We start from the raw sequence: 24,683 nt of genomic DNA, 5'->3' as shown, positions 1-24,683 counted from the left end.
AGCTCCATGATCCAGATCAGGAACTTCTACTCGGCTACAATTTATTATACATAATTCTCATTTGACTTTTTACTCGTTGATGCTGCTGTCAATGCTACTGTCACAATGATGCTGCATTTTTGTATCATTTAGTGTCACTATCATTGTTTCACTGACAGTGCTGCAATACAACTGCTATCTTTCCCTGAGTGTTTTCTGTCAACTGTCACCAAAAGTTCATTGAAACAAAGTGTGTGGTGATGAGGTGCTATGAAAATCTATTTATATCGCATATTTGACTTCCAAACGTTTAAAACTTTTTAGCCAAAGCATAAAGAAAAAGAAGAAAAAGTACATTTCAATTGAATTTCTTTTCCATAATGACTACTGCCAAACACAGTAATGAGCAGTAGAGTATTCTCTTCCCTTTTCATAATGGTGCCTCCAGTCTCAAGTTGAGTGTTTCCCCTTCTTCTGTTATCAGTGCTGCAGAGATGTTAAAGTCTGAGTGTGACATCCATTACTAAAAATCTGATGTCTAAATAAAGTTAAAATGTGTGGGTGAAACTTAAGTCTGCAGCCCAGTGGAAAGACAATGGCTTATTTTTGTCACCTCCTGTGCTGACAGTCTTCACAAACAGGCTTTTGCACAAAGCATTCCAGGATTTCCATTTCAAATAACTGAGTCAGGAAATATGACGAATAAGTCTTAAAAATGTGGGTCACTCACACCTGTTTCATAATGTGATGACTGTGTTTGGCCCATGTCTGTACCTGTGTTAGTGCACTGCTTATATCACTGCATGATACCTTATCAAGACATTTGTTGTTAGAGCTGCCTCTCGTCTTAGTTACAACACCCCCTCTCTCTCTCACACACACGCACACACCCTCACATCACATTATATATCACACACACACAGAGTCCATGCAGGGCATGTTGAGGATGATGGAAAAGTGGTTATGTGATACCTCAGGGAAATGAGACAGCAGTTCATGTCATCCTAATAATACTTTCCATTTAGGAAAATTTAAATGTTGTAGACGATGCTATATAATGAGTACATATTTCATCAATGAAGATTTATGTAGCTCACTGCAGCATTTTGTCTACATTAAATAAGTTGTTTGAATGTAAAATTCACTTGGCATAAATTATGAGATGTTCCTGGAGTGTAACCATTATAGGATTTGAATGTCTCTGATTTGCAATTAGCTCCTCCTTCTATATTGTGTGTTGTGTTGTCGTGTCTATCAACATCCCATGCAAAAATCCAACAATTTTAGTACATTTGTGGTACTAATGCTAACTGCGACACAGGTTTCTTTGTGACAGGGCGGTCTCATGATGGACGGTGGAATGGAGACAAACTCAGCCTCACGACCTCATTCTTATTCCCATCTCATTTCCTCTCTGGGAATTCAAGGGACATGGATCAAAAACCATGAATCTGTCTTATTTCTATTATTTACATGAGAGACAAATCCAGGTTATTATTCTTCTCTATTCGTTTAGGCTGAAATGATAAGTATGAACTATGATGTGCTGTCAACCATTTATAACTCTGACCTGAGACAGTGCTTATATAAAGCATTACATAAACAATTAATCCATTCCCCAGCCAGATGTGTGGGTTTACAGCTGCCACGGAGATTCTTCCACTCTTATACAGAACTTGAACGTGTCTTGCATTCCCCTGAAGGCATCTTGTTTCTTCATCGAATGCGAGGTTTTGTTAAAACCAGGAGCTGAGCTTGTTTTCGTGGAGAGTTCACAGTCTCTCGTCCAGTCTGTCGCCACTGAGAGATTATACAATATCATTGCGTTATATAAGTGAGCCGTATAGTGGGCCAATGGGAGGCCGCTGAGCGCGTCACATGACCCGCCTCGTCGAATTGCGTAGAATCCAAAGAAGCGACAACCTTTTATCAGCCCATGCTAGCTGGCTAGCGACCAGGATGAAATGCCAATACTGTTAGCTTCTTTTCCTACCGGGGCTTCGTTTTCTCATTACACGGAAGGCTGTGACACTTGGAAGCCCGAGGACGTGTGCGTTTTTCGGGGACACCGCCTCGGGAAGAGTCCGTTTGCGGGAGTTCTGATGCGAAGTCACGGTTAGCATTAGCTAGCGCTCCCGGGGCTGCGTACATACAAGCTGCGGCTCAGCTGAGCCACGACGCTCTGTTATGGAGTCTAGAGGTAAAATATAAACAATTCACTTTCTACTTTAATTAACTGTGAACTTTTTAAACCCCCAATATGGCATTTAAGCCGTGTTTAAGTTAGCTTAACGTCGAGTTGGCGCTATAGAGCAAGTGGAAATTAAGCTTCTTACTTGCTAACCTAATCTTGAGAGGATTTTACTGGCTGGATCAACACCACGTTTATAAACATGTCGTAGAATCGATTAATCATCGGAGGACGCTACTGTCAGTCTGTGTCTGTAACGGGAAGGACTTCATGGGGTTGATAAGAGGGAGGGATAGCGGTTTCATAAGCTCTGTTTGTAAATAACCCCCCCTTCCGGGGGCCATCCCAGGTGTTGGCAGGTCATGGCTCCCTGCTAGCTGCACCGCTGCTGAGGTACCGCTGGGTGTTTGGGACCGGTGATGTTACAGAGACGTCCTGTATTACCCAGGTTGAGGTCGTGTGACTAGGGACTAGTCATAGTGTCCAGCAGGCAGAGTCGGCCATAACCGGAGCCTTCGTTTCAACACGGTAAACAAGAGTAAGCCCACCTTGAGGGTATGATTTCGGCTCAGCGTGAGGAGTCCAGCTTTTGCCGGACTGTCAGTGAACGGTCTTAGGGTCTGACTCTCCCCCCCTTGGGAGACGAAGATGGAGACGGGATTCAGGTCTCACCAGGGCGAGATGCTCGTCCACCCGCTCTCCAACCCCGGGGCTGCGGGGATCTGCCCCGAGATGCTGGAGGTGGCGGAGGAGGCTAACCGGGCCGGGGACTTCAACCTGGCCGCGGAGATCTACAGCTCCCTGCAGGCGGACTTGCAGCAGCCGGACCGAGGCTTGTGTCTGAGGAAGGCGGACTCTCTGGCCCGAGCAGGACGGATCTCCGAGGCGCTGGACCCCTACTGCACAGCGGCCGGTCTTGGCAAACTGCGCCCGGAGGAGCTCCCCTTCCTGGTGGAAACCATCGCCCGGACTCTCCAGGAGAAAGAGCTGAGCATCCTCGCTACCACACACGGTACAAGCAGGAGCAGCGGCGAGGAGGATGGGATCGAGGGCAACGGGGAGTGCGAGGAGGACGAAGCCCTGGACTTGTTTTCATGTCGCCTCTGCAAGTGTCTGCTCCACGAGCCCACCACCGTGGAGTGCGGACACACTTTCTGTAAACGCTGCCTAGAGGACGAGACTGTCAAAGACTGCACACAATGCAAACACACGCTGGACAACAAAGACGTACTGCCAAACGGCCTGCGACTGAACGTGGTTCTCAGCGGCCTGCTGGATAAACTGTTTGCAACTGAGAGCAGAGCCAGGAAGTTCTGGATCGAGGGCGAGGTGCTGTGGAAGAACCAGAACCTCTCGGAGGCCTTGGAGAAGTACGATGCTGCTGTAGATCTAGGTAAGAGAAGCCTCAATACAAGGATATTTACTACTAATGTTTGTCTGTGTTAAACGTGACTGGCTAAAATCATAACAAGTGTTTTGCACAGTTGACCTACTTTACTCAGCCGTGCTTCCAGTTGCTGCCCATAGGTGGCACCACTCCTACCCATCTAGACTCCACCGAGGTCAGGCGTTATATGACGCGCCCCCCATTACCTAAGTAGTACACATTTGATCCTCTGTTTCCCACTGCCACATTCACACAGGGTTTTCTATTTATACTCTGCAGAACTGTAATGTTATGGGGAAGGAATGTGTCTTTCTGGAATGCATTAGTCATTACACCCTCCCACTAAATCACCATATATATATTGTATTTATTTGCATAATGGATACCTATTGTATGCTCACATTCCTTAACTGTGTGGTGGGCTTCATCCTCAGTGCTCTTATTACTAGTGCTGTAAAGCTGTGTTGGGTAATATCCAGGTTAGACAGTGATGAACTGTCGCTTCTCGACTAATTTAATAGAACTACAGCTTTTGTTTTTCATTTTTACTTTAAGCTACTGTTTTACATGATTTCAGGCTTTTGTCACTAAAAGCAGCTGCCTCCCTGGTCCAGCTGACCCAAATTACAGGATGTTCTTTTCTCTTGGCTCATTTCATAGTCAGAACCGGTGTGTTTCATTAACCAAGTGCCAGAGCAAGTCTCATGTGACGCAGCTTGAATCCTCAGAGAAAGTGGAAACAACCCTCTACCACCTCTACCCTTCATATTAGGGTCACATTAAAATCTAATTTGATCACCTTCATGATGGTTTAAGAAATTGCAGATCATATCTAATAGCAAGGGATTGTACTCCGCTCTCTAGTGTGGCATTTTGTGCATTGAAACGATGCTGTTCAGATTTGTCTCTCCCTCCGATCAATATTGATTCATGCCTTCTGTCTTGTGAAGCACTCTGGGCAACAGGAGGACAGAGTGCCTTCACAGCTTTGGTACAGTCAGTTGGTGTTTTCTCAATACAGACAGCAGGAGGCCCTCTGATATGGAGGCAGCCGGAGTGTAATGAGATCATGATATAACCGGTAATAGAGCTGTTATCCAACCTGTTGCCTTTTAGGTATTTCCCCCCCACTCCCATGCTTATGTGTGCAACATATCTTATGCACTGCACTTGCACAACAAAGGTGATATAATGATGTTTAATGAGTTTGGCAAAGCTCAACATACAGATGCAATACTGAAGAAGAGGCTACAGTGGTTTTTCTCTGTATAGCCACGGTGAAGCAAAGCCTGTTTTTTGTATTTATTACCCTCAGTTTTATTAGATAATAATAAAAGACAGAACAAAAATAAATGGACTGTTAGTCTGATGAAGGAAAAAGAACGCAACCAAAGCTAGAACACTTGACTGCTGATTTTCACATTTACCTTCGTTGCTGTGGGGATGTAAAATGTATATTCTCCTTAAAATCACATCCATCTTAAAGAATGGCATTTTTTTATTAATGATCTTATAGTTCCTATCATGCAGTACTTCAAAGCCATGTTAATGTCTTAAGTTTGTTCTTGCCTTGGTGGGTCAGCTTACCCTCATCCCTTGCAAAGACCTAACCTGCAGGTTCTGGCAATAGACAGAATTACAGAGGAGTCTTGTACAGGATCTTATAGTTGTTCTTCTGGAGAAACATTTAAAACCAATTAAACCATTTGAGTTTTAACCAAAATTTGTTTGTTGACTTAACTGTATCACATGACATTGTGTGCAATGGGTGAATGGTCTTCAAACAAAAGATATAAAACAACAAACTTTACAGAAACCATGACATGTTCCCCTCATTCCAAAGTCCTCATTTTGTACATTGAGCTATAATTTGTCTCTCCTCACATTCAGTGGGTTGCAATTATTTGATTGCTTTCCTTATTTTCTGCACACAAGGTGAGCATCTTTAATCAAGTTTAATTAAGTTTAAAGCACTCTTATAAATACAACCATGAGTCAATGCAAACAGACCCTAACTTAAACATGTCGTTTACCAAAAGTGCATAACAGTGACAGCATCTAAACTCCTTCAGAATTCTCTCTTGTTTCTTCTCAGCCTTTTGCAGTATGGGGAGTTCTTGTTGTGATTGTTTAAAGAGAGGCCACCTTGTGTTACAATATGAACAGAGTTCCCAGAATCAAACCATGATTTTTCTTTAAGTTGATCTCAGGAAATTAAGTCCTTCTTTGAAATATCACAAAAGTGGAACTAAGTAGTTCATAGGAATTAGAACAATGATTACAGTCAGGGATAAAACACGCCAAAAGTCAAAGCTGGAAACCTACTATACTTTTTATCAGTGAGGTCTGTCGTCCACTAATGTAACATACTAACCTGTTTGGCGGTTGTATAACAAAAAGCATTTGAGTTGTGTAAGTGGACAGTAACAGTTGTCACTTGTCACAACTTATCATCTCTACATACGTTCTATAAAATTGTCACACGTGACGCAGGTCTTATATCACGTCTTATATGCCTGCCCTAAATCTACCAGACCTAGAAAAACTTGCCTAGCCCCTTGAGGCCTATCCAGCGACCGTATGTTGTGTGGTCAAAGACATTACACATGTTGTGTTGACCTTAATATAAATGGAATGTTTGATGTGAAGAGACATATAAGAAGAAATAATATGGTTAAAGTCTCCAGGACATAAGTCAAAGTATTGTCCTCTGACCGTCTGTGTTTGTGTTTCCTGTGGTGTACAGTGCCCTCCTCAGGCCGCCTGCTGTTTCAACGGGCTGAGTTGAACATGGAGATGAGGAACTTCAGCAAGGTAGTGCAGGACACCAGCAGCCTCTGTAGAACAAAACCTCTCTGGACCAAGGTGAGAAAGGGGTTTGAAATGAAGCTGCAGGTCAGAATCAATTAGCTTAGTATATTTAAAGGATACAGCCAAATTTATATCAAGAGAATTTTTCATATTGTTCAATATTGCTAATCCTCCTGAAGAATGAAACGTCCTTATATCACTATGTTTAGTGTTAGGGTCATATTCTTATCCGATTTTGAGTTGGAACTAAAGTATCTGAAGAGGGTTGCTTGTAGCGCTAATCACCTTGACATAAAAAGAGGGAAAGGATTCATGAGTGAGTCATAATACTAAAGTTTGGAATTTCAACAACATAAAATACCTTTTGTCGGACATATTAAATTTCAACATCACAAGCAGCAACTTAAAAAAATATATGTTCTATTTGTATCTACGTGTTAAACACAAATGATTGCCCTTTACACGCAGATATCATCAAAACATGCTTCTCAACGGGCGATATTTAGTTTGAAGTCCAAATCAAATGGTTTATTAAAAAAAATAAGATCACTGATAACAAATTAAAAAATCCCCCAGTTGCTGAGAACAAATTGCAGCATTGAGGTTATTTTTCAAGTAGAACAAGATACTTGATTGTCCCAATCAAACTCACTGACCTTTTGTTGATTTCAGGCTCACCATCTGAAAGCCAGTGCGCTCAGGAAAGCAGACCGGAACGACGAAGCCCTGCAGGAATACTTAATATGTCTGGCGCTGAAGCCCGACTGGACCAAAGTCAAACTGGAGGCTCAGAAGGTACGAGAACAAGCTGATTTATGTGCCTGAGATTTATAATATATTGAATCTCATCGAATCCCAAAGCATCTTAAATCTAATATTGTCATGCAGCGTCAATAACCTGATGCATCCAATGATATAAAAGGCAGTTTATATACATTTATCTGATACTAACACATTAATACTCATTCTTAGGGCATAATCTGTAGTTTATGGTAATTTTTGAGGCATTAATCCAACGTCTTCATCTATTTCCAACCACAGGTCCTTAGCGAGCTCTTTTCCTCCGTGTTTGAGAATGAGGACATGCCGACGCCACTGCACCCTCTGCAGGGAGGGTTGGCCAGCCGCCTCATCAAACCGGGCGCCTTGCTCAGCTCCCTGAGGCCTCTCACACAGAGACCGGGCTCCTCCTCACAGGTAACTGCACACACACACAGAGACACACTAATGGAAGTATCTTTGAAAAAGGGATACCTTTTCTAAATTACTTAAGGAATTATTTAGAAGATCAAATTTAAATAAAATGTATACTATTAATTATTTTCTGTCAATTTATCCCCAACACTGTGTTTTATTTGATATTTAATCTCTGTTGATGTTTAGTCAAAGCAGTTGATGGCTGCTGAAAAGCGTGTTTTTCACTGTTCACAATTAGTGAAGGGCGTTCTTCCTATTTGTGCAATTTGGAAAATTAGCGTAAACGTGGCCTCGGGGAAATAAATTTTATTTGAGATGCTGGTGTGTATTTGTCAGGAGGTTCATCTCAGTTTATATTTTATTGATTGTTTACTGAGACATTGGTCATACACCAACACAGTCACTGCAGCTAGTGTTGTGACCTGCATACCTGTAAAAATAATCATTACTCAGAATTCTTTCCCCAAGTGCTAAATACCTTCATGGTCAGCTGCACTGCATTATCATAAAGAATACTTACCACATACACAACAGTTGTCCTCTTTATATTCACATGAATTTGATTAGTGGTACACAGGAGCACAGTGTTGTTGTCAAATGGATCATCACTCTGTAATAGCTCCGCTTTACAAACTCCAGCTCTAATCGCTCTGTCTGTGTCGTTCTTCAGGACTCAGAGATCAGTTTGACAAAACATGCTCCAGTGGACAACTCATCCTCCAGACTGTCCATTGTGACACCCGGTAAATCGGACCCCGCTGCAGGGGAAGGCAGCAGTAAGAGCCTTGCTGACGTTCTGGCTGCACTACCGGCGTCCCCTAGTGGCCTTAAGAGGAAACACGGCTGTGACGTACCATCAGAAACCTTCAACCCCCCCTCCAAACAGCTCAGACCAGGTTGGAGACTCTGAGTTTCATCAAAAAATACACACTGATCACTGAATACAATTTGATAACTTTAAGTGTCACAAGTTCTACTTAAATTGACCCTATTCTTAATAAATAAGATGCTAATTATAATGTGAATCCTGATGATATAATGCTTTCTGTGCAGATGAGGTGAACAGCTCGCAGACAGCAGTCTCAGTGTGCGGAGGAAGGATTGTTCCTGCTGACCTGTTGGACAGTGGAGACATGGAGTGTTCACTGTGCATGAGGTAATGGCACATACTCACACACAGATGAACTGCATGCCAACACAATAGTCACACATATTGGCAACAATTAGGAACATAAGAATCTAAAAACTGTGTGGTGTGGTTAAGTAAAGCTTTGCTCTTTTGGTCGCTTTTCCTTCAGATTGTTCTATGAGCCCGTGGCCACTCCCTGCGGACACACCTTCTGCCTCAAGTGTCTGGAGCGCTGCATGGATCACAACCCCAACTGTCCCCTGTGCAAGGAGAACCTTGCTGAGGTGCGTACACACATTTTATATAAGTTTTCACCAATTCCAACACAGGCTCCTAATTGTAAGATTTTGCTCCTTGATGTCTTTGCAAATATTTTGTTATACAATAAGGGTTTTTTGATTTTTTTTCATTGACTGGAGAATTTATAGATGAAAACACAAAATCTTGACGGACTATTCAATAATCAAAATAATTGTTTGTAGTCCTTCTGTCATAAATAGTATACTCATGGTTTTTGTAATGTCGTTGCAGTATCTGGCCACCAGGGGTTACAACAAGACCCTGCTGATGGAGGAGGTGCTGCAGCGTTACTTAGGAGACGAGCTGAATGAGAGGAAGAAAATCCACGAAGAGGAGATGACGGAATTGTCAAAGTCAGTTTCTCTAAAACCTAGAGGGATATTTTTTTCTTAGATTGGTAGATTCTCACAAAGGACCCAAGTCTTAACAACACTCTTCACTCTGTCTTGTAGCTTGAAACAAGAAGTGCCGGTCTTTGTGTGCACCATGGCCTTCCCCACAGTCCCCTGCCCGTTGCACGTGTTTGAACCGCGCTACCGCCTCATGATCCGCCGCTCCATGGAGACTGGTACCAAGCAGTTCGGCATGTGCATAGCTGATGAGCTCAAAGGATTCGCCGACTTCGGCTGCATGCTGCAGGTGAATGTTGATGCCTGTAGCAGGTTCAGGATGAAGCACATTTGCTTTTTTCCTTCACGCTCCAATTTTCACGTCACTTTACTGTATGCAGTCAAGTAATAGATTCTCATTGTAAATATAATATAAATTGTGTTTCAGGTTCGGGATGTGAAGTTCTTTCCTGATGGCCGTTCAGTGGTGGACACCATCGGTGTGTCCCGTTTCAAAGTCCTCAGCCATGGCCAAAGAGATGGTTACAACACGGCTAAGATCGAGTACCTGGAAGACAAAAAGGTTTGTCAGTGGATGTTTTTTTTGGACACTGTCAATCATGCTGCTGTCAAGAAGATATCAGGCAGTTTTTGACCAAGTTGAATGTGTAAATAAATATGCCCTTAAATTGTTCTTTGGGTTTTATTGTCACTGGAAATTAAGCAAGCTTTGCTTCCTTTCCTCCCACCACCAGCTTTTATAAAAACAAAAATACAATCTCTTTTTCCATTCAGGTGGAGGGAGAGGAACTGGTGGAGCTGGTGAAGCTGCATGACTCTGTGTATGACCAGGCCAACGGCTGGTTCACCTCGCTGAAAGACAACATGAAGAGCCAGATACTCAGCCACTTCGGACACCTTCCGGGCAAAGACCCTGACCCACAGGTTTGAAACAATATTGACTGTACTACACTGAGCCTTTTATCACATAAGATAACGTGGTATTAGAGGGGAAAGAAAGTTCTGTATCATTTTATTTGGGTTTATGTGAAATTTAGGATGGTTGTTTCCAGCCTTCAATGAGATAATTGTCAATCATGGAAAAGTACATACATGAATATTAAATGCTAGAAAACTTTCTAGGATTATTCTTTATCCAGCCAATTTCCCCCCCGATTAAAAAATAAAAAGCGTAGTTATTTTTCACAGAAAAGTCCTCCCAAGGGCCCCAGGTTTTCTGGTGTTTCTTCTCTGCTAAGGCTAAAAAGAACAGAACCTAGTTCCTGCATTAAAGATGCACTGAATATCAACCACACTTATTGACACACAGAATCAATGGAAAGAAGCAAATTATTCTATAAGACTATTCTGCAGGTGAAACGTCAATTTTTGTCTAGGGATGCATCGATCGATAGGCAGATATTCAACCTGGTCGGCCGTTCAGTGAACAGATTGTGTGCCCGTTAAATGTACACTCACTAGCTCTGTATCTCATTGTCTGTATCTTTTTTTCTACCCTGCAGGGAAGTCCCTGCGGTCCGGCCTGGTGCTGGTGGCTGCTCGCTGTCCTTCCCCTGGAGAACAGAGCCCAGCTGACCATCCTGTCCATGACCTCCCTCAAGGAGCGACTCATTGCCATCCGCAGGGTCCTCATCTTTGTCACGCGCAAGAGGCCACGGTGATGGCTGAGCAGCCAGACAGGATGCTTGGGCTTCTATGCAGTTCAAAAACTCATTTGGTCATTCATTGGTCATTTGGTTTTTTACTCATTCATACTGTACTGAAGTCACTCAGTCATTTCTGTTGGGAATGAAGGAGGGTCGGTTATGCTCGTATGATGGCATTCCCTTCCCACTGTTCATCTGTTCATCCTCCAACCAACAACGTAACTGGCTGTATTGAGCAACAAAACATTTGAAAGGAGTGCCCTCTCACCTTGCTATGTTCAGGGTGAAAGCGGTCCTGCTGAGCCCTGTCACTTCCATTTAGGTCTCTCCTGGATGATTCACCCGACTCTGTTCTGAAGGAACAAAAATGAATCACTCTGGGCGGACCTACTCGAGAGGTAGAGCGGTTCCATACGCAGCTCCTCCAGAGTTTAAAGAAGTGTCCTTGAGCAAGACGCTGAACCCCAAACTGCTCCCGATGCTGTGTCATCGTGAGAATGTGTGAATTAGTGAGTGAGCCGTACATTGTAAAGCGTTTTCAGTGCTGGGCCGACAAGAAAAGCTCAATATAAATGCAGTATTTTTTTTTTTAACCATTATAGCACCAAATAGTGTCAAAAAGAAAGGATCAGGTTCAAGGGATTTTTCCAACATATGCCGCAGTATGTCACACAAGCTGAAACAGACACTGGCCTGTCACATTGCACTGTGGCTGTGCGACTGCTTGTACAAGTATGGAATCAATACCAAAACTCACCTACTGCAACATGAAGCAAAAACACTCGGCATGATGGTAACGAACAAGAGAATGTACTGGTCTGCCTGTAGAAAGTGGATGTATTTTTTTATGTTCCCTCCCTACTAAATTTGTATAGTCTATGGTGGTGAGGTTCACGTGAGGGGTCAATCCTGTGATTGCAACAGCTGCTTCTCTAGAAATCTTCCTGACTGAGCCAAAACTCATGATAAAACCTGGACCTTTACATCTGCTCCACCAGGCAGTGGACGTGTACCTCATACAAAGTAACGGGCACCATGAGAATCAGTGGGTTCAGAATTGGTATCATGCCCATGATACTCGCAACAAAAGAACAAGTACAACTCTAAAACATCATGCTCCTCTCGTCTCGGCGGAAGGTTCAACACGAGTCGAGTAAACGCACGTCTGGGCTCACACAGAAGATCCAGATCCACTTGGTCGGGAACTTAAATGTTCTATTGTAGCATTTTTCTGGACTTCAAATACAAACTTGGTTATAGGTTTAGTTTTTTCAGATTCTCCCTCTGAAATGCCCTTATGTGTACGTGTATGGTGAACTTTTAAGTTGGGTGATTTGTATGTATATCAATGTAACTTGGAGGCCTTTTAAATGTTTTATTTAAGAAACGTTTCAACCTCTCTTTTCTCTCTACTTCGATCTCTCTCTGTCTGGGTGCATTTGGACGCACGCTGTAATGCATTTCCTGTCTGTGAAGTTGGCCTGTGGGGTTTCCCTGTGAACAAATAGTTACAGAATCGATGCTTTCTCACCAGAACACAGTGTGTGTGTCCTTGAGGCCTGACAAACATGCTGAATGATTTTCCTAGCTCTAACAAAGTTTGCAAAGCAGATGTGTTAAAGGAAATATTTTGACCTGGCATTGTTTGCTGTTTATTTCCCTGCCTTTATTCGCTCAATCCCGTTTACTTGGGTTAAACAGCGAACATGAATTTGTTACTGCTCCAGAGCACTTAGAAGTGTTCAAAAACTCAACTGTAAACTCTAAAAAACTATTCAAATGTTCCACAGTCGTGATCTGATAACTAAAATGTTATGTTGCGATTGTTTGGCAGGTACCATTAGGAAGTTTTGGCCACCTGTGGTGCTGTAGAACTGTTTTTTTATCAGATGGAATTTCAGTTTTATGTTTGTATCCTGTGCAAGGGCCAATCGCAGCTCGTACCCACTGAACAATACAGGAAGAAGATGTAAATAAGGATGTGAAGGATGAATGATTTAAAGCGTTTAAAACGTTTTTGCACATAAAGATTTATTCTGGTGGGATTCGTGGGAAACTCATTTGTTCACAGTAATCCTCTCCAATGTGCTTTTAACATCTGGAGGTTGTTGATGGCTCAAATTTCACTCCAAGTCATTCAATTTAATAAAGTCTTGATTAAGTAAATAAAATCACATTATGATTAAGTCAAAACCGGTTAGGCTGTGGTAATTGCATTACCAGCGTGCGGGAAAATGCACCGTTCCTCTGTATGATTCTGTCCTTCCAAAAGTCTGTGACCCCACTGCAGTTGCTGGCTCTCCCCACAGGAGCAGTGTTCACAATGTGCTGCATTTCCCTTGTATATTTGTATAGGGAGCTCTTATAACTATTTTTTATTGCAAATAAAGAGAATCAATTGAGTCTTGTCTCTGTTGTTTTATGGAAACTCATGTTACAGTTGGAGGAAGAATAAAACTGTGTTTACAAGAATAGAGGTTAAAGAAGATACTTCAGATAATAATGTGCCTTGCCAAATTAATTATATGAGCCCACTGGGTTTAAAAAGGTGTCTTTAATCCAGACTGTTTTCTGTGTTTTATTTCAACGCAGATGTTTTTTTTAGAACTTAAATAGTTTTCATTTAATTTCACATTCATATTCAATAACTTTATATTTACATCTAGAGCAGGTCGTCTCTACGGAGGCCGCTGTTTTTTTTACAGTAGGTCAAACTAAACAGCTTTGGAGTTTTTATGACAACTGAAGGCCACCGCAGATTATTTTCATGTTTGGAAAGAGAGGGTGAGGGGCATTCAACTGCAACACACAACTTCACCATTATATCTCACTAAATTCTACACACTGAATCTTTAATGTGCCAGATTTTTTTGACAAACTAAAAAAAATTAACAACCAAGCGGAAAAATACTTCCTGGATCTGCCCTTTTATCAGGATCCATGCCAAAAGTTAGTGGGTTCTTTCCTTCTTCATGGAAATCTGTTCAGTAGTGTTTGTGCAGTTCTGCTTTCAAACAAACAAACAAATGGACAGGGTGTGAAAGTATTAAATCCTTCGTGGAGGTAACGAAAGCTACAATGAATACAAATGCCTCCTAGAAATTGTTTTATTCATATTTACAAATAAAATGAAGAAACATCACAACTCCTCGTTAGTATAGTGGATAGTATCCCCGCCTGTCACGCGGGAGACCGGGGTTCAATTCCCCGACGGGGAGGAAATTCTTTTCGCTTTGAAAGACAACGGGACAGTCCCCCCCCCCCCCCCCACCACAGTGACGACTCTCTCCATCCTGTAGAAGGGGGACGTCAGGAGACAGAATCCTTGCAAAGCAACCGGGCCATACTCTGTCTCTCCATCAATCCTGAAACACTGTGCTGATCAGCTGTCTCCGGTGTTCACGTCCATTTTTAACACCTCACAGGAGACATGCCACGTACCAGCCTGCTTCAAGACCTCCACCATCATCCCTATCCCCAAAAAAACAAAGATCACTGGACTCAACGATTACAGACCTGTCGCCCCCACGCCTCAAGGATGTGTTACATTAACACTTATTACATTATATTATATTATATTATATTATATGCTTATTTGCTTTCTCCTATTTTGCATTTTGCTCTCCTGTTTTGAATTTTGCATTTCAATTTTTACTTTTTTAAAAATTTCTTTTATCTTTTATATCTTTTTATTTTATATATATATATATTTTTTTTTTCTCATGTGTGTTGTATTTATTGGGTTTTAATGTTTTTATGTTCATTGTATGCACCAACAACCAGAGCAAATTCCAGGTAGGTGTAAACCTCCTTGGCAATAAACACATTCTGATTCTGATTCTGATTCTGAAGTAAAGTAGTTATTACTTGATCAAAAGCCCATGAACAGAAGGAATTCAGGGGTTGTCACTAAATTATTGTTGCTGTGTTCTATCATGATCAGATGTTCTCGGGCCCTCTGTGCTCAGGGCCCCGGGCAATTGCCTACTTTGCCAACCCTGTTGTGACACCCCTGTACATGATAAATATACAAGGAACAAAAAACATGACATTTGTGATTCCTCACAGACACATGAGGATCACATGTTAAACTTAAACTGGTTTAAATCTAGATTATTTCTCATCCGAGAGACGGATGTGGACGAAGCTCATTCCCACTACACCACAGTAGCACCTCTATGTGCCATAGGGGGGCAGTGTTTGTTAGTGAAATAGCAGCTGAGAGCATTTTGGGCACTGAGTTCATGCAGGGTTCACACGGAGAAGACGGACAAAACAGGGTGCAAACACAGCAATTTCTCCTCGCAAATTAGGATGGAAGGGTTCTTCTGAGGACAACATCTTTTCAAACAGCTTCAACACCTTCATGTACACACACACAATATGTTCTGAAGTCCGGCCAACACTGCAGATTGTAGGCAGCTAAAAGCATGGATTACATTTGTCAGGGGTGTGGTTTATGTTTTTATGATATTTTATACCTGGCACCAAACACACAAGGAGAAATAGATGAAAGGGCCAACAATTTAAATTTCAACAATATTATTCTTGAACTTTGCTGCTTCTGGAACTGTTTCATTACCAAGCCTGCACCTTTTTTTCTGTTTGTACGGTAAAGTCAGCTGAGCGTTGTGCGGTTTTTAATCACCACCCTGTTTTGCTTTCACACAGTATCACCCCCTCAGTCATGGCAACTGGATAAGAAAACAGACCTGCTCAAGGGCATCAGGGCAGAGGCTTTTTTTTATTTGCTAGAGCTGGTTCATCTTAATTTGTTTTGTTTTTAAATATGTATTGAGCCGAAGATAGATATAAACACAGAATATTGTGGAATCATTGGTCCTTTTCACAGTGTACAATAAATTATGACTATATGGCTCACAGTCGAGTGCAAAACTCTGCCAGGAGCCAACATCCCCCTTATGAAACTGGATTTAAATAACATCTGCACCAAATTGCACACACTTCTAAATATCAATCCTTGAAACATCCTGATTCTTTCATGAAAATCAATCAATTATTCTCTCAAACATCAAGGAAAAGGACACACAATGTTTAAGAAAGTGAAAAATACAATCCTGTGTGCGCCTCCTAATATTGATCCACACATACATTTATTCTATCGTCCTTTCCCCACCCCTCCACAAACTGTCATGGTAATCAGTTGAGGGGATATTGTGTAATCCTGCTAACTAATACACAATCAAACCAACTAACAATGTACGCTAAATGCAATAAATACAACAAAATTCTCTTGGTGTTTCTTTATTTCTGTTCGTCTTACACAGTGGCTTTGCAACATAGGAGGGAAACTGCCTAGGACCCCGAGGTGAGAGGGAACGGTTGATTTCACTATTTTGTGAGAACCCCCTGAAATTCTAAGATCACCTAACTCCCTTATGAGGTCCCATGCCACTAAAGTAATTCAGAGGTTTAGATGAAGACGAGAACGTCTAAATGTGAGAATGATGGTTATTCAAAGTCTGCACTTTGTTTATAATTTTGATGATGACAGAATCATTTGAGGATGTTACTGTTTGGGGTGGGTTCTGTTTTGATCAAGGGACCCCAAGGTCTCTATTGCCTGGGGCCCCAAATGTCCCTTGATACCCTTCTGGCTTGTATCTTAATCTTTCTTTTCAAATATTGTAATAACTGTGATGTTAAAATGTCTTTTTCTGTGTGATATGCCACAGATATATATATAAAAAAGGCTGTTATTTAACGAATTTAGAGAAGTGCAACTATTCAAGGATAAAGTTGAGGCTGCATAGGCTATGTAATAATATCAGCTTTTTAAATAATTTTAAATACATTTGAAAAAAATGGGGAGGAGGTTAAACTATTTTCAAACCAACTTTATCGTAAAAAAAAAGACCCGATGGGTAAACTCACGTTCAACAGTATCAACATAAAAATCGAACCATCTATCCAACTCATCTAGTTGGTGTGGCAGAAGCTGGTCTGACCAACACATGATACGTTATCTGCACATGTTGCCTGATGTGAGTATGAGTGGCGAGCGCCATGTGAGAGTGACTTCAGCAGGTTTGAATCCAGCCTGTGTGGATATCACGGACAGAACGGCACAGCGGTGACAGTGCTGCTGAAATATTTATCACTTTCCATCTTGCATGCTCTAATTGCTGTGGATCCGTCCCACAGAGAAACAGGAGGGGACACAAACAAAGGCTTGGGGAGAAGGAGTTGCAAGGAAAACGGGGAGAGGAGACAATTTTGATAGAACTATAAATTTGGAAATGTATTTTTCACCATTAGAAAATGCTGATTTATTTATGTGGCCTATGATATATAGTATTATGACCGTTACTACAGCCAGCCACTAGGGGGCTGTAGAGATGTTTTCGCCATCTTTATATGTAGCTGCAGTGAATAGATGCTGATGACATAACAGCTCCCCCAAGTCCAGGAGATTGCACAGACGCGTTCCCAACAGCAACGGCCGGGGGCAGCAGGAAGAGGCAGGAAGTGATGTCAGTCTGACATTTGCATTCACACGTACACCTCTACGGGAGAAAGACCGGGGATTGTGCGGAGTCCCTTGCATGTCTGAAAACCAGCTCAAGAAAGAGACAGACTTTTTGCTTGGAGCTCGGAATGATGTCACGTCCGAATAAACAGAATGGATGGCGTTCCAGTTGCAGTGCATACTTACGTTAGCCTGACGTTGTCATACTCATAATTCTAGTCAGAATATGAGTCTGAGACCGTTCCATTGGGCTGTGATAATGGGGCGTGTTTAAACCGAACCAGGGTACCAGGGATTTGATTGGTCCGAATAGCTTCTGTTCCAGACCGAACTTCCCGACCGAAAATGTTGTGGGCAGGGCTAAGTTCGTCTGGCACCCAGGCTATAATTACGTAGCATTTCACTCATACTAACGCCTTACTAAAACGTCCAAAGAATTAGAAGTAATTGGACAGAACCATGTCCAATTACTGTCAGAATCAGAATTCTTTTTATTGCCACGTATATTTGCATATTTTGGAAATTGCCATGGTGTGGTTGGTGCACTGTACATAAAAACAATGACAACAGTGCTTATGACCGATAAAAACTTTTGCTTTCACTACTGTTCATCCTAGAAGAGGCCATCTTGGATTTTGAAATCGAGGGTGGTGAGGTTCCTCTGGTGTTCTGGTTGCCCCTTCCGACTCGGGGGGGTCTGTAATTCGGAGGTTTATCGGATCGCAGCTCTACACCTGTGGAGCGAGCGTGAGAAAGTCCTCAGAAAGTCCGGAGTCTCTCAGTCGGACATTGGCGTTCACTTGGAAGTTGGCTGCATGTCTGCCAAAGCAGCTGATTTCTGTCCAGGGCCCCAGAGCTTCTAGAGCTGCCCCTGTAATAGAGAGACAGAGAGAGAGAGAGAGAGAGAGAGGAGGGGCGTTGACAGAGAGAGAGAGAGAGAGGGCGGGGAATCGAGGTAGAGAGACAGCCACACATACAGGGAGAGAGAGAGAGCGATAGAGAGAGAGAGGGGCTCCGGCAGTCGCTCGGTATGTAGCAGCGGCGGCGGCGGCAGCAGCGGAGCCTCTCACCGGGATTACAAAGAGGGAAAAACACGCCTGGGACGGAGCTCACCACCGGCGGGATTAAGTCTAACCCCACCCGAGGATGAGACTCGCCCCGCGGGCTTGAAGGAGAATCGAACACACGCCGTTATTCCCCCTGATTTAGCTCCGCTTTTTTTTTTTTAGCGAAAATGGCGAACGACTCTCCAGCTAAAGCTCTGGTGGACATAGACCTCGCTTCTCTGCGGGTGAGTGCTTCTCCCCCCCGGACATGTTTACCTCACACATCCGCTGGTTTTAACACAGGAACCGTCAAGCGATCATATAAGAGGAGGTGGCTCCTCTTTGTCTTTATATCCGCTGGCATGGGAGGCCAGAGAGCCGGGCTCTGCCGGTGCACACATCCAACTCACCCTTATGTCATTAAGGCTACAACAGGGAATCAATTAATTACATCCAGTGATTCATATTTGTCTGTTTTCTGAATCCAGGATCCTGCTGGGATCTTCGAGCTGGTGGAGGTAGTGGGAAATGGCACCTATGGACAAGTGTACAAGGTTGGTGTCTGCCTCATCTCTCTCTCTCTGTGTGTTGTGTGTGTGTGTGTGTGTGTGTGTGTGAAGGCGGAAACTGGAGCACAAACATGCATTGATGCCCCCCTCCCACCCCCCAGTCTCAGGTTTATTATAACAAATCCCCTCCTTCAGCGGTGCAGTCTGGACTGGATTATCTCTCCCTGATGCACATCCCTCCGTTATTTTGTATTCTATTTCCCCACCATCATCCCCTATTCACCCACTCTGGTCCCAAGGAGGCTCCTCCATCCATCCTCCCTCCCTCCCTCCTCTTCCTCCTCCTCTTCCTCCTCCTCTCATCCACACCCCAGTAAAAATATTCCTCCACATTCTGGCCGCGTTGCTTTGCACTGACCAGTCCAGCCCCATCCATGCATGACAGCCATCACCACGCCGACTGACTTGTGCGCCATTTGGGTGGGCGGTGTTCCATTGCGCATTTGTGCACATCATTGCCCAGTAGGCCTCCCGCCGGAGAGGCTCTCTGCTGCATTTATAGGGATAGGCCTGTTCATCCCATCTCACACACACACACACACACAAACATGCACACACACTCCCATGTACACACTCACACACACACAAACACATGTACACACTCACACAGTGGAAAAGGCATTTGATGGAGACCTGGTGCTCCTGCTGCCTCCATCCTGCTGTTGCCTGGTAGAAACCAGAGCAGATGGAAAGAAGAGAGCTGCTGGATCTCTTCCTGCGAGACTGAGCTATTTTGATCATTCTGAAATATGCAGCACTCGTGTGAGGAAGTGTGTTTTTTGTGTGTGTGTCTCGGTGTGTCTGTACCCTCCTGGTGTCTGCTGCAGGAAAATGGTTTGTTTGGACTTAAGTCACGTTAATGTCACAGATGGCGACAGTGGGAACTGTCTCCATGGTAATGACCTGGAAGCTTTCACACCATTGGACGGCTCCTCTCGGAGATATTTATGTTCCAGAACCTGCAAATCAAAGCTGTGATTGGCTCTCGTTTCCTTGCGGCTGGAAAAGAGACTCGTGTGAACATTGAAAACCTGAATTTACTGTTTGCTGTGCGAAGGTTATTTAACATCATGGCTGCCACTGTTATTATAGGTTTATTTCAAACGTAAATATTGAGGTTTTGCACTGAGCGCTAGCGTGTGATGTAGTGGTTTAAAAAGGTTTAAAAAGTCAGCATATACTGGTTTAATTGGCTTTAATCGTCGACTTATACGTGCAATCTTGGGATTACCAGATTTACTTACCACTTGAATGTTGATGCTTGTTGTATACACTGCTATATCGAATCATAGAGAAGTCATAGTAAACAAACATGGTCTCCACTTCCTCACACTATTCAGAAATGAAGCCAAAATATCCTGGGTATGAACACAGCCCTAACCCACAGAGTCTGTACAGTAGCAATTGGGGAACAGAGTCCCTGTACTTAGGCCCTGCAAATACATGTGCCCGACCAATCATGAGCCAGTCTCAGCTGTCAATCATGATGTTTCAACCCGTTTCTATAACATCAAATAACTAGTTAAAACCAAACTTCTCAGAATTGGACGAAGTGGACTTCATGTTTTTAGAAGTCATAATCAGACTGTGCTCTGTCACGTGTCACAAAACAATGTGGACATGTAGACATACTTAATTTTGCTCTTGCACTGCAGGTTATGGACTGAGGCTCATGTAGACTATGTGCAAAGTAAATAACATATAATCTCGTGTTCTCCACATATGAGGAGCCTTTCAGGTCTCGGAGTAGATTCTGCGGAAGGAAATGTTCTAACTACTGCAATGAAAAAATGACAATGACTCATTGTTGAGTCGATGTCGCTCACACGTGATGATCAGAATTAACCAGGCCTGGCGCTAGGTAGAGCTCAAACCTCCGCTAAGGCCCAACAGTCCACTCGAATTCAATCAAGCTGCCCCAAATTGCAAAAACTCATAGATATCAGTCCTTTAATATGCACTGTTAATTTCAACAAGATTCATGAATTATCCCCTGGGTTATTGGTAATCCTTTCTTTCTTCTACCATGTCACCAAGATTTGTGGAAATATGCTCGGTAGTTTTTGTGTAATCCTTCTGACAAACGAGCAAACAAATAGACAGGGGTGGAAACATCCAGGAGTTTTAGCAGCAATGTGTTGACAGTTGAACAACCTGGTTTTATAGTCTTGTTATTATTCAACACATGTACAACGCGGTGTCACTGTTCACAACACAGTGTGAAGGTCTTCTGCATCTGTGCCGCCGAGGATTTCACAAGTGACCAGCAGCACGGAGCGAATCCACGGCCGAGACCAGTGTCACGTTGAATCAGATTTTACAGTCGTGGACAATGAGGCCAGCCCCGAGGCCAACCTCTGTGAACGTCTGCTGTTATCTCACAGAGAAACGTCTAATGATCATAATGAAGCACAGTAATTTCGGAGTGGATGCACTTGGTCGGTTATTTTTTGTTTGGGTACCTCTGAAATCCTATCTTGATTGGCTCTGAGGTTTGCTCCGGTTTGTTTTATTTGTGTTTAATTCTGGTTTGGTGGAGGATGAATGCGTCTCTCATCCAAAGCGAGGGACAAGTGATTGTGGGAACGCTCAGTTGCACTGGAACATAAATTAACCTTGACATTTTGAGTTTAGTTCCTCAGGATTCGGTGAATCATAACCACATGGTCCATGGCAGTTTGAGTGAGGAAGAACCAAGGTCTTTTTTTTTAGTTTTAACTAGTTTTTTCTTCGCTTGTCTGCGAAGTCTGTCTTGCAAACATCTGACTCAAAAATGTTTGCCTGTGTGTTTGTGCCTGCACATGTGCACTTGATCCCAACTCTTACAGATTGGTTCGGGCTTCTCAGGCTGCAGAGTGCGACTGGATGCAGCTGTGCGCTGACAGCAGCTGTTGGGATGGAAAATAAAGTAGAAGAGAGGTTGGGGGGGGGGCTAGAAAGAGGTAGGGAGATATAATAAGGACAAGAGGAACCACAAGAAAGAAGGAAGCATTCACCCTTTAATCACCAATGTGTTTTTGTTTAGTTGCCATTGAGAAAGGATGAAGGACCTTGATGACATCCACATTGTTTGGAAACGTTCACATTGAACCCTTAAATACCTCAAACTGGTTTTCACACGCTTAAAAAAACCCACATTATCTTTGATCAAGTTCTCGACATTCAAACTTTTTAAGTGCAAACAGCTGCCTGCATGTTTAAAATTTGTATTCATCTGCCACCATTTTCAAGGCATTTCTATTTACTTGGTACTCGCGTGGCAATCCGCCTCGAGACTCGTTCATGCTCGTGTAGCTGCAGCATTTCAGCTGGTTGTGCACTTATAGCAAACTGGAGGAAACAAACTATTAACTACTAGCAATGACCGACAGTATCAATTGATAAAAAATGCATCTGCAGTTTAGTAGCCCTATGAAAATGTTATTAATGAAGTATAAATATCTATACAATGTTTAAATTATCTTTGGGTTTTAAAGTATCACAGCATGCTGTTTAAAGCACAAGCAAAGCATTAATAAGTTAATTTAGACAGGAGGCTATTTCAGTCGCAATTAATGTGACTGAAAAATGAAAATGAATTCAAACAAATGAATGAACAAATGGAAGAACCTCAGCTTCATTAAAGAGGTCGAGGGTCCCAGTGTTTCCGTTTCCATTAAGCAGTGGGAGGTGAAAGAGAATTAAATTAGAGCTGCAAGAGGTAACAGGAATTTTTACTCTGGGGGTGAGACCACACTCAGCATGTGGGGCTGGGAATCCCCCTCTCTGAGGAAATGGTTGAACCCATTTATGACTTACTGAGCGTCTCTGCTCCAAACCGCAGCTGTTTCAGCCTCACGGAGACGGGCTGTGTTCAAGTTTACAAAACGAGGAAACAAGCCAAACTGATCCGTTTTTAAAGGTCCCCGAACAGAAAGGTGAAGTCTGTTAGCTCTCCTCTCGTGGGGGGGGGCGGCAGAGAGAGCGGCGGAATGTTTGTGAGGAAGTAGTGAAACGGCGGAAGTCATCAGTTCAGTGAGGAGAAGTTGGTGGCTTTGCTGTGATGGTGAGATTAGAAAACCACAACCCAGCTTCCACACGCAGCGTCTCTGCAGTTCAGAAAGTGACAACTTGATGCACTGGGTAAATCCTGCTGAGTGCATGTTGTGGGATTTATCTTCTAGCGAAGCGTAACAAATATTTATTTCTATATTTGATGTACTATATTATGTTTATGTACTAATTTGCAATTTATGTGAAGATGAAAGTTGAATTATTACATTCAAGATTTAATCTTTAAAATAAATAAAGGTAAAATGGAGAAAATATTTCTTTCAATTACAGCAACAGAGATTTCAGTGTCAGAAATGTTCTGCTCCCTAATATTGGCATCGGGCCCCAAACATCCACACTGGTCAGGCTCCAGTGTGAAGGCAGATCCCTGCTTCACTGTCGGATGCACTGAATTGTGATCATAGCCCTCTCACCACTTCAAGTCAGTCATTTAAATGGTATGAGATGATTTCTCAAGGCCTTTCTGAAAGTTTACCAGGGAAACTTCAGTGTTAGATATCGAGCACTGCAGATGAAGGCTGAGTGGCGTGCTGATGAGTTCATTTGTTGTTGATCTCACAGGAAACCAGTGAAGAGAAGTAGGAGTGGGTGTGATGTAATACTATTGCTTAGATCTGATTGAGCGGCAGCAGCAATGCAACTATTGATTATCTATCTGCCTCATCGGAAAGCCTCATATTCGAGGAGCTGGAAACAGGAGATAAAGTGCAAATGTTGTACAGATAAAAAACAGCCGTTTCATTTCCTCTGCTTTTCTTCATCCCGACCTTATCAGAGGAAAGATGCTTGTTGTTTTTCCTGTTGTCTGGGTGTGGCTCTCCACCAGCAGCCAGTCATCAGCGGAGCAGCATCCCTGCAGCTCCCTGAGGAAACGCAGCGCAGCACTTCACTGAGCGCACGCCACCATGTGTCTGGTGCACGTGTGTCTAAGTGCACGTTATGAGCTTTCTACCCCACAGTGTCCACATCTGGAGCTTTAGGCCCATACACGAACCATAGAACTGGAAAAGGTGCAAAACAATAGAAATGTTGTTATTGATTGAGTTTTTCATTGACATGTTGATATTAACAGGTCTGATTCACACTGGCCCTGCATTGAATGCTGGAAATTGACCTGTTGTCTACAACAGCTCCAAAAAAAGACTTTCAATCCTGCAATGACATTTGATTTTCTTTACTTATTTTATCAATGAATCAGCAAATTATCGATAACATAAGTTTAACCATGTGTCCTCTTGTGGTGGCTCTGCGCTATAAATAAAAAAAAAATGGCAACACTGAAAAACTTAAAATAGTCTCCAGTTTTGGATTCTCATGATTGTTGAAATCAAGACTGCAACTAGTTTCTAAATTTATTACAATTTTAAGTTTTAGAGACTAAATTACAAATATTAATCCATGACCCTAAAATATGCAATACATAATTATTTAAAATTTAAAAATGTGTAAAAATTTTATATTTTAGAAGAAGAGGCAAATTAAATATTGACAGTTTTGTTCATTATGTAAGTTTTTTCAGCTTTAGCATCCTAAAA

The 24,683-nt window shown here is 42.7% G+C and overlaps 2 protein-coding genes across 4 annotated transcripts in view; both read left to right on the top strand.

The window, feature by feature from the left end:
• The first annotated feature begins 1,893 nt into the window (after positions 1-1,893).
• lonrf2 (LON peptidase N-terminal domain and ring finger 2) lies at positions 1,894-13,393 on the top strand. The gene is made up of 12 exons (XM_061088228.1): positions 1,894-3,563; positions 6,304-6,422; positions 7,041-7,163; positions 7,410-7,565; positions 8,236-8,461; positions 8,619-8,721; positions 8,864-8,978; positions 9,226-9,347; positions 9,447-9,633; positions 9,772-9,906; positions 10,119-10,268; positions 10,847-13,393. The coding sequence occupies exons 1-12, from the start codon at positions 2,819-2,821 to the stop codon at positions 11,003-11,005; spliced, it is 2,340 nt and encodes a 779-aa protein (XP_060944211.1). The 5' UTR covers positions 1,894-2,818; the 3' UTR covers positions 11,006-13,393.
• Positions 13,394-18,521: 5,128 nt separating this feature from the next.
• map4k4 (mitogen-activated protein kinase kinase kinase kinase 4) overlaps positions 18,522-24,683 on the top strand; it is an 88,371-nt gene continuing 82,209 nt past the window's right edge. For all 3 annotated transcript variants that reach the window (XM_061087956.1, XM_061087955.1, XM_061087957.1), the window contains exons 1-2: positions 18,522-18,771; positions 19,015-19,080. In XM_061087956.1, the coding sequence (XP_060943939.1) occupies positions 18,715-18,771; positions 19,015-19,080 (123 nt within the window). In that variant the 5' untranslated portion in view covers positions 18,522-18,714. The remainder of the gene's footprint in view (positions 18,772-19,014; positions 19,081-24,683) is intronic.

This window comes from Limanda limanda, chromosome 16 (assembly GCF_963576545.1).
Source record: "Limanda limanda chromosome 16, fLimLim1.1, whole genome shotgun sequence".
NCBI lineage: Eukaryota > Metazoa > Chordata > Actinopteri > Pleuronectiformes > Pleuronectidae > Limanda > Limanda limanda.
The sequence above is the reverse complement of the archived record's forward strand: the minus strand, read 5'-3'. Positions and strand labels throughout refer to the sequence as shown.

What these genes read in the sequence shown, in the direction of transcription:
- lonrf2 (XM_061088228.1), top strand. Translation starts at nt 2,819, where the DNA reads ATGGAGACGGGATTCAGGTCTCACCAGGGCGAGATGCTCGTCCACCCG. An exon ending in GCAAGGAGAACCTTGCTGAG is followed by an intron (nt 8,979 to 9,225) that starts GTGCGTACACAC and finishes ATGTCGTTGCAG; the next exon opens with TATCTGGCCACCAGGGGTTA. An exon ending in AGTACCTGGAAGACAAAAAG is followed by an intron (nt 9,907 to 10,118) that starts GTTTGTCAGTGG and finishes TTTTCCATTCAG; the next exon opens with GTGGAGGGAGAGGAACTGGT.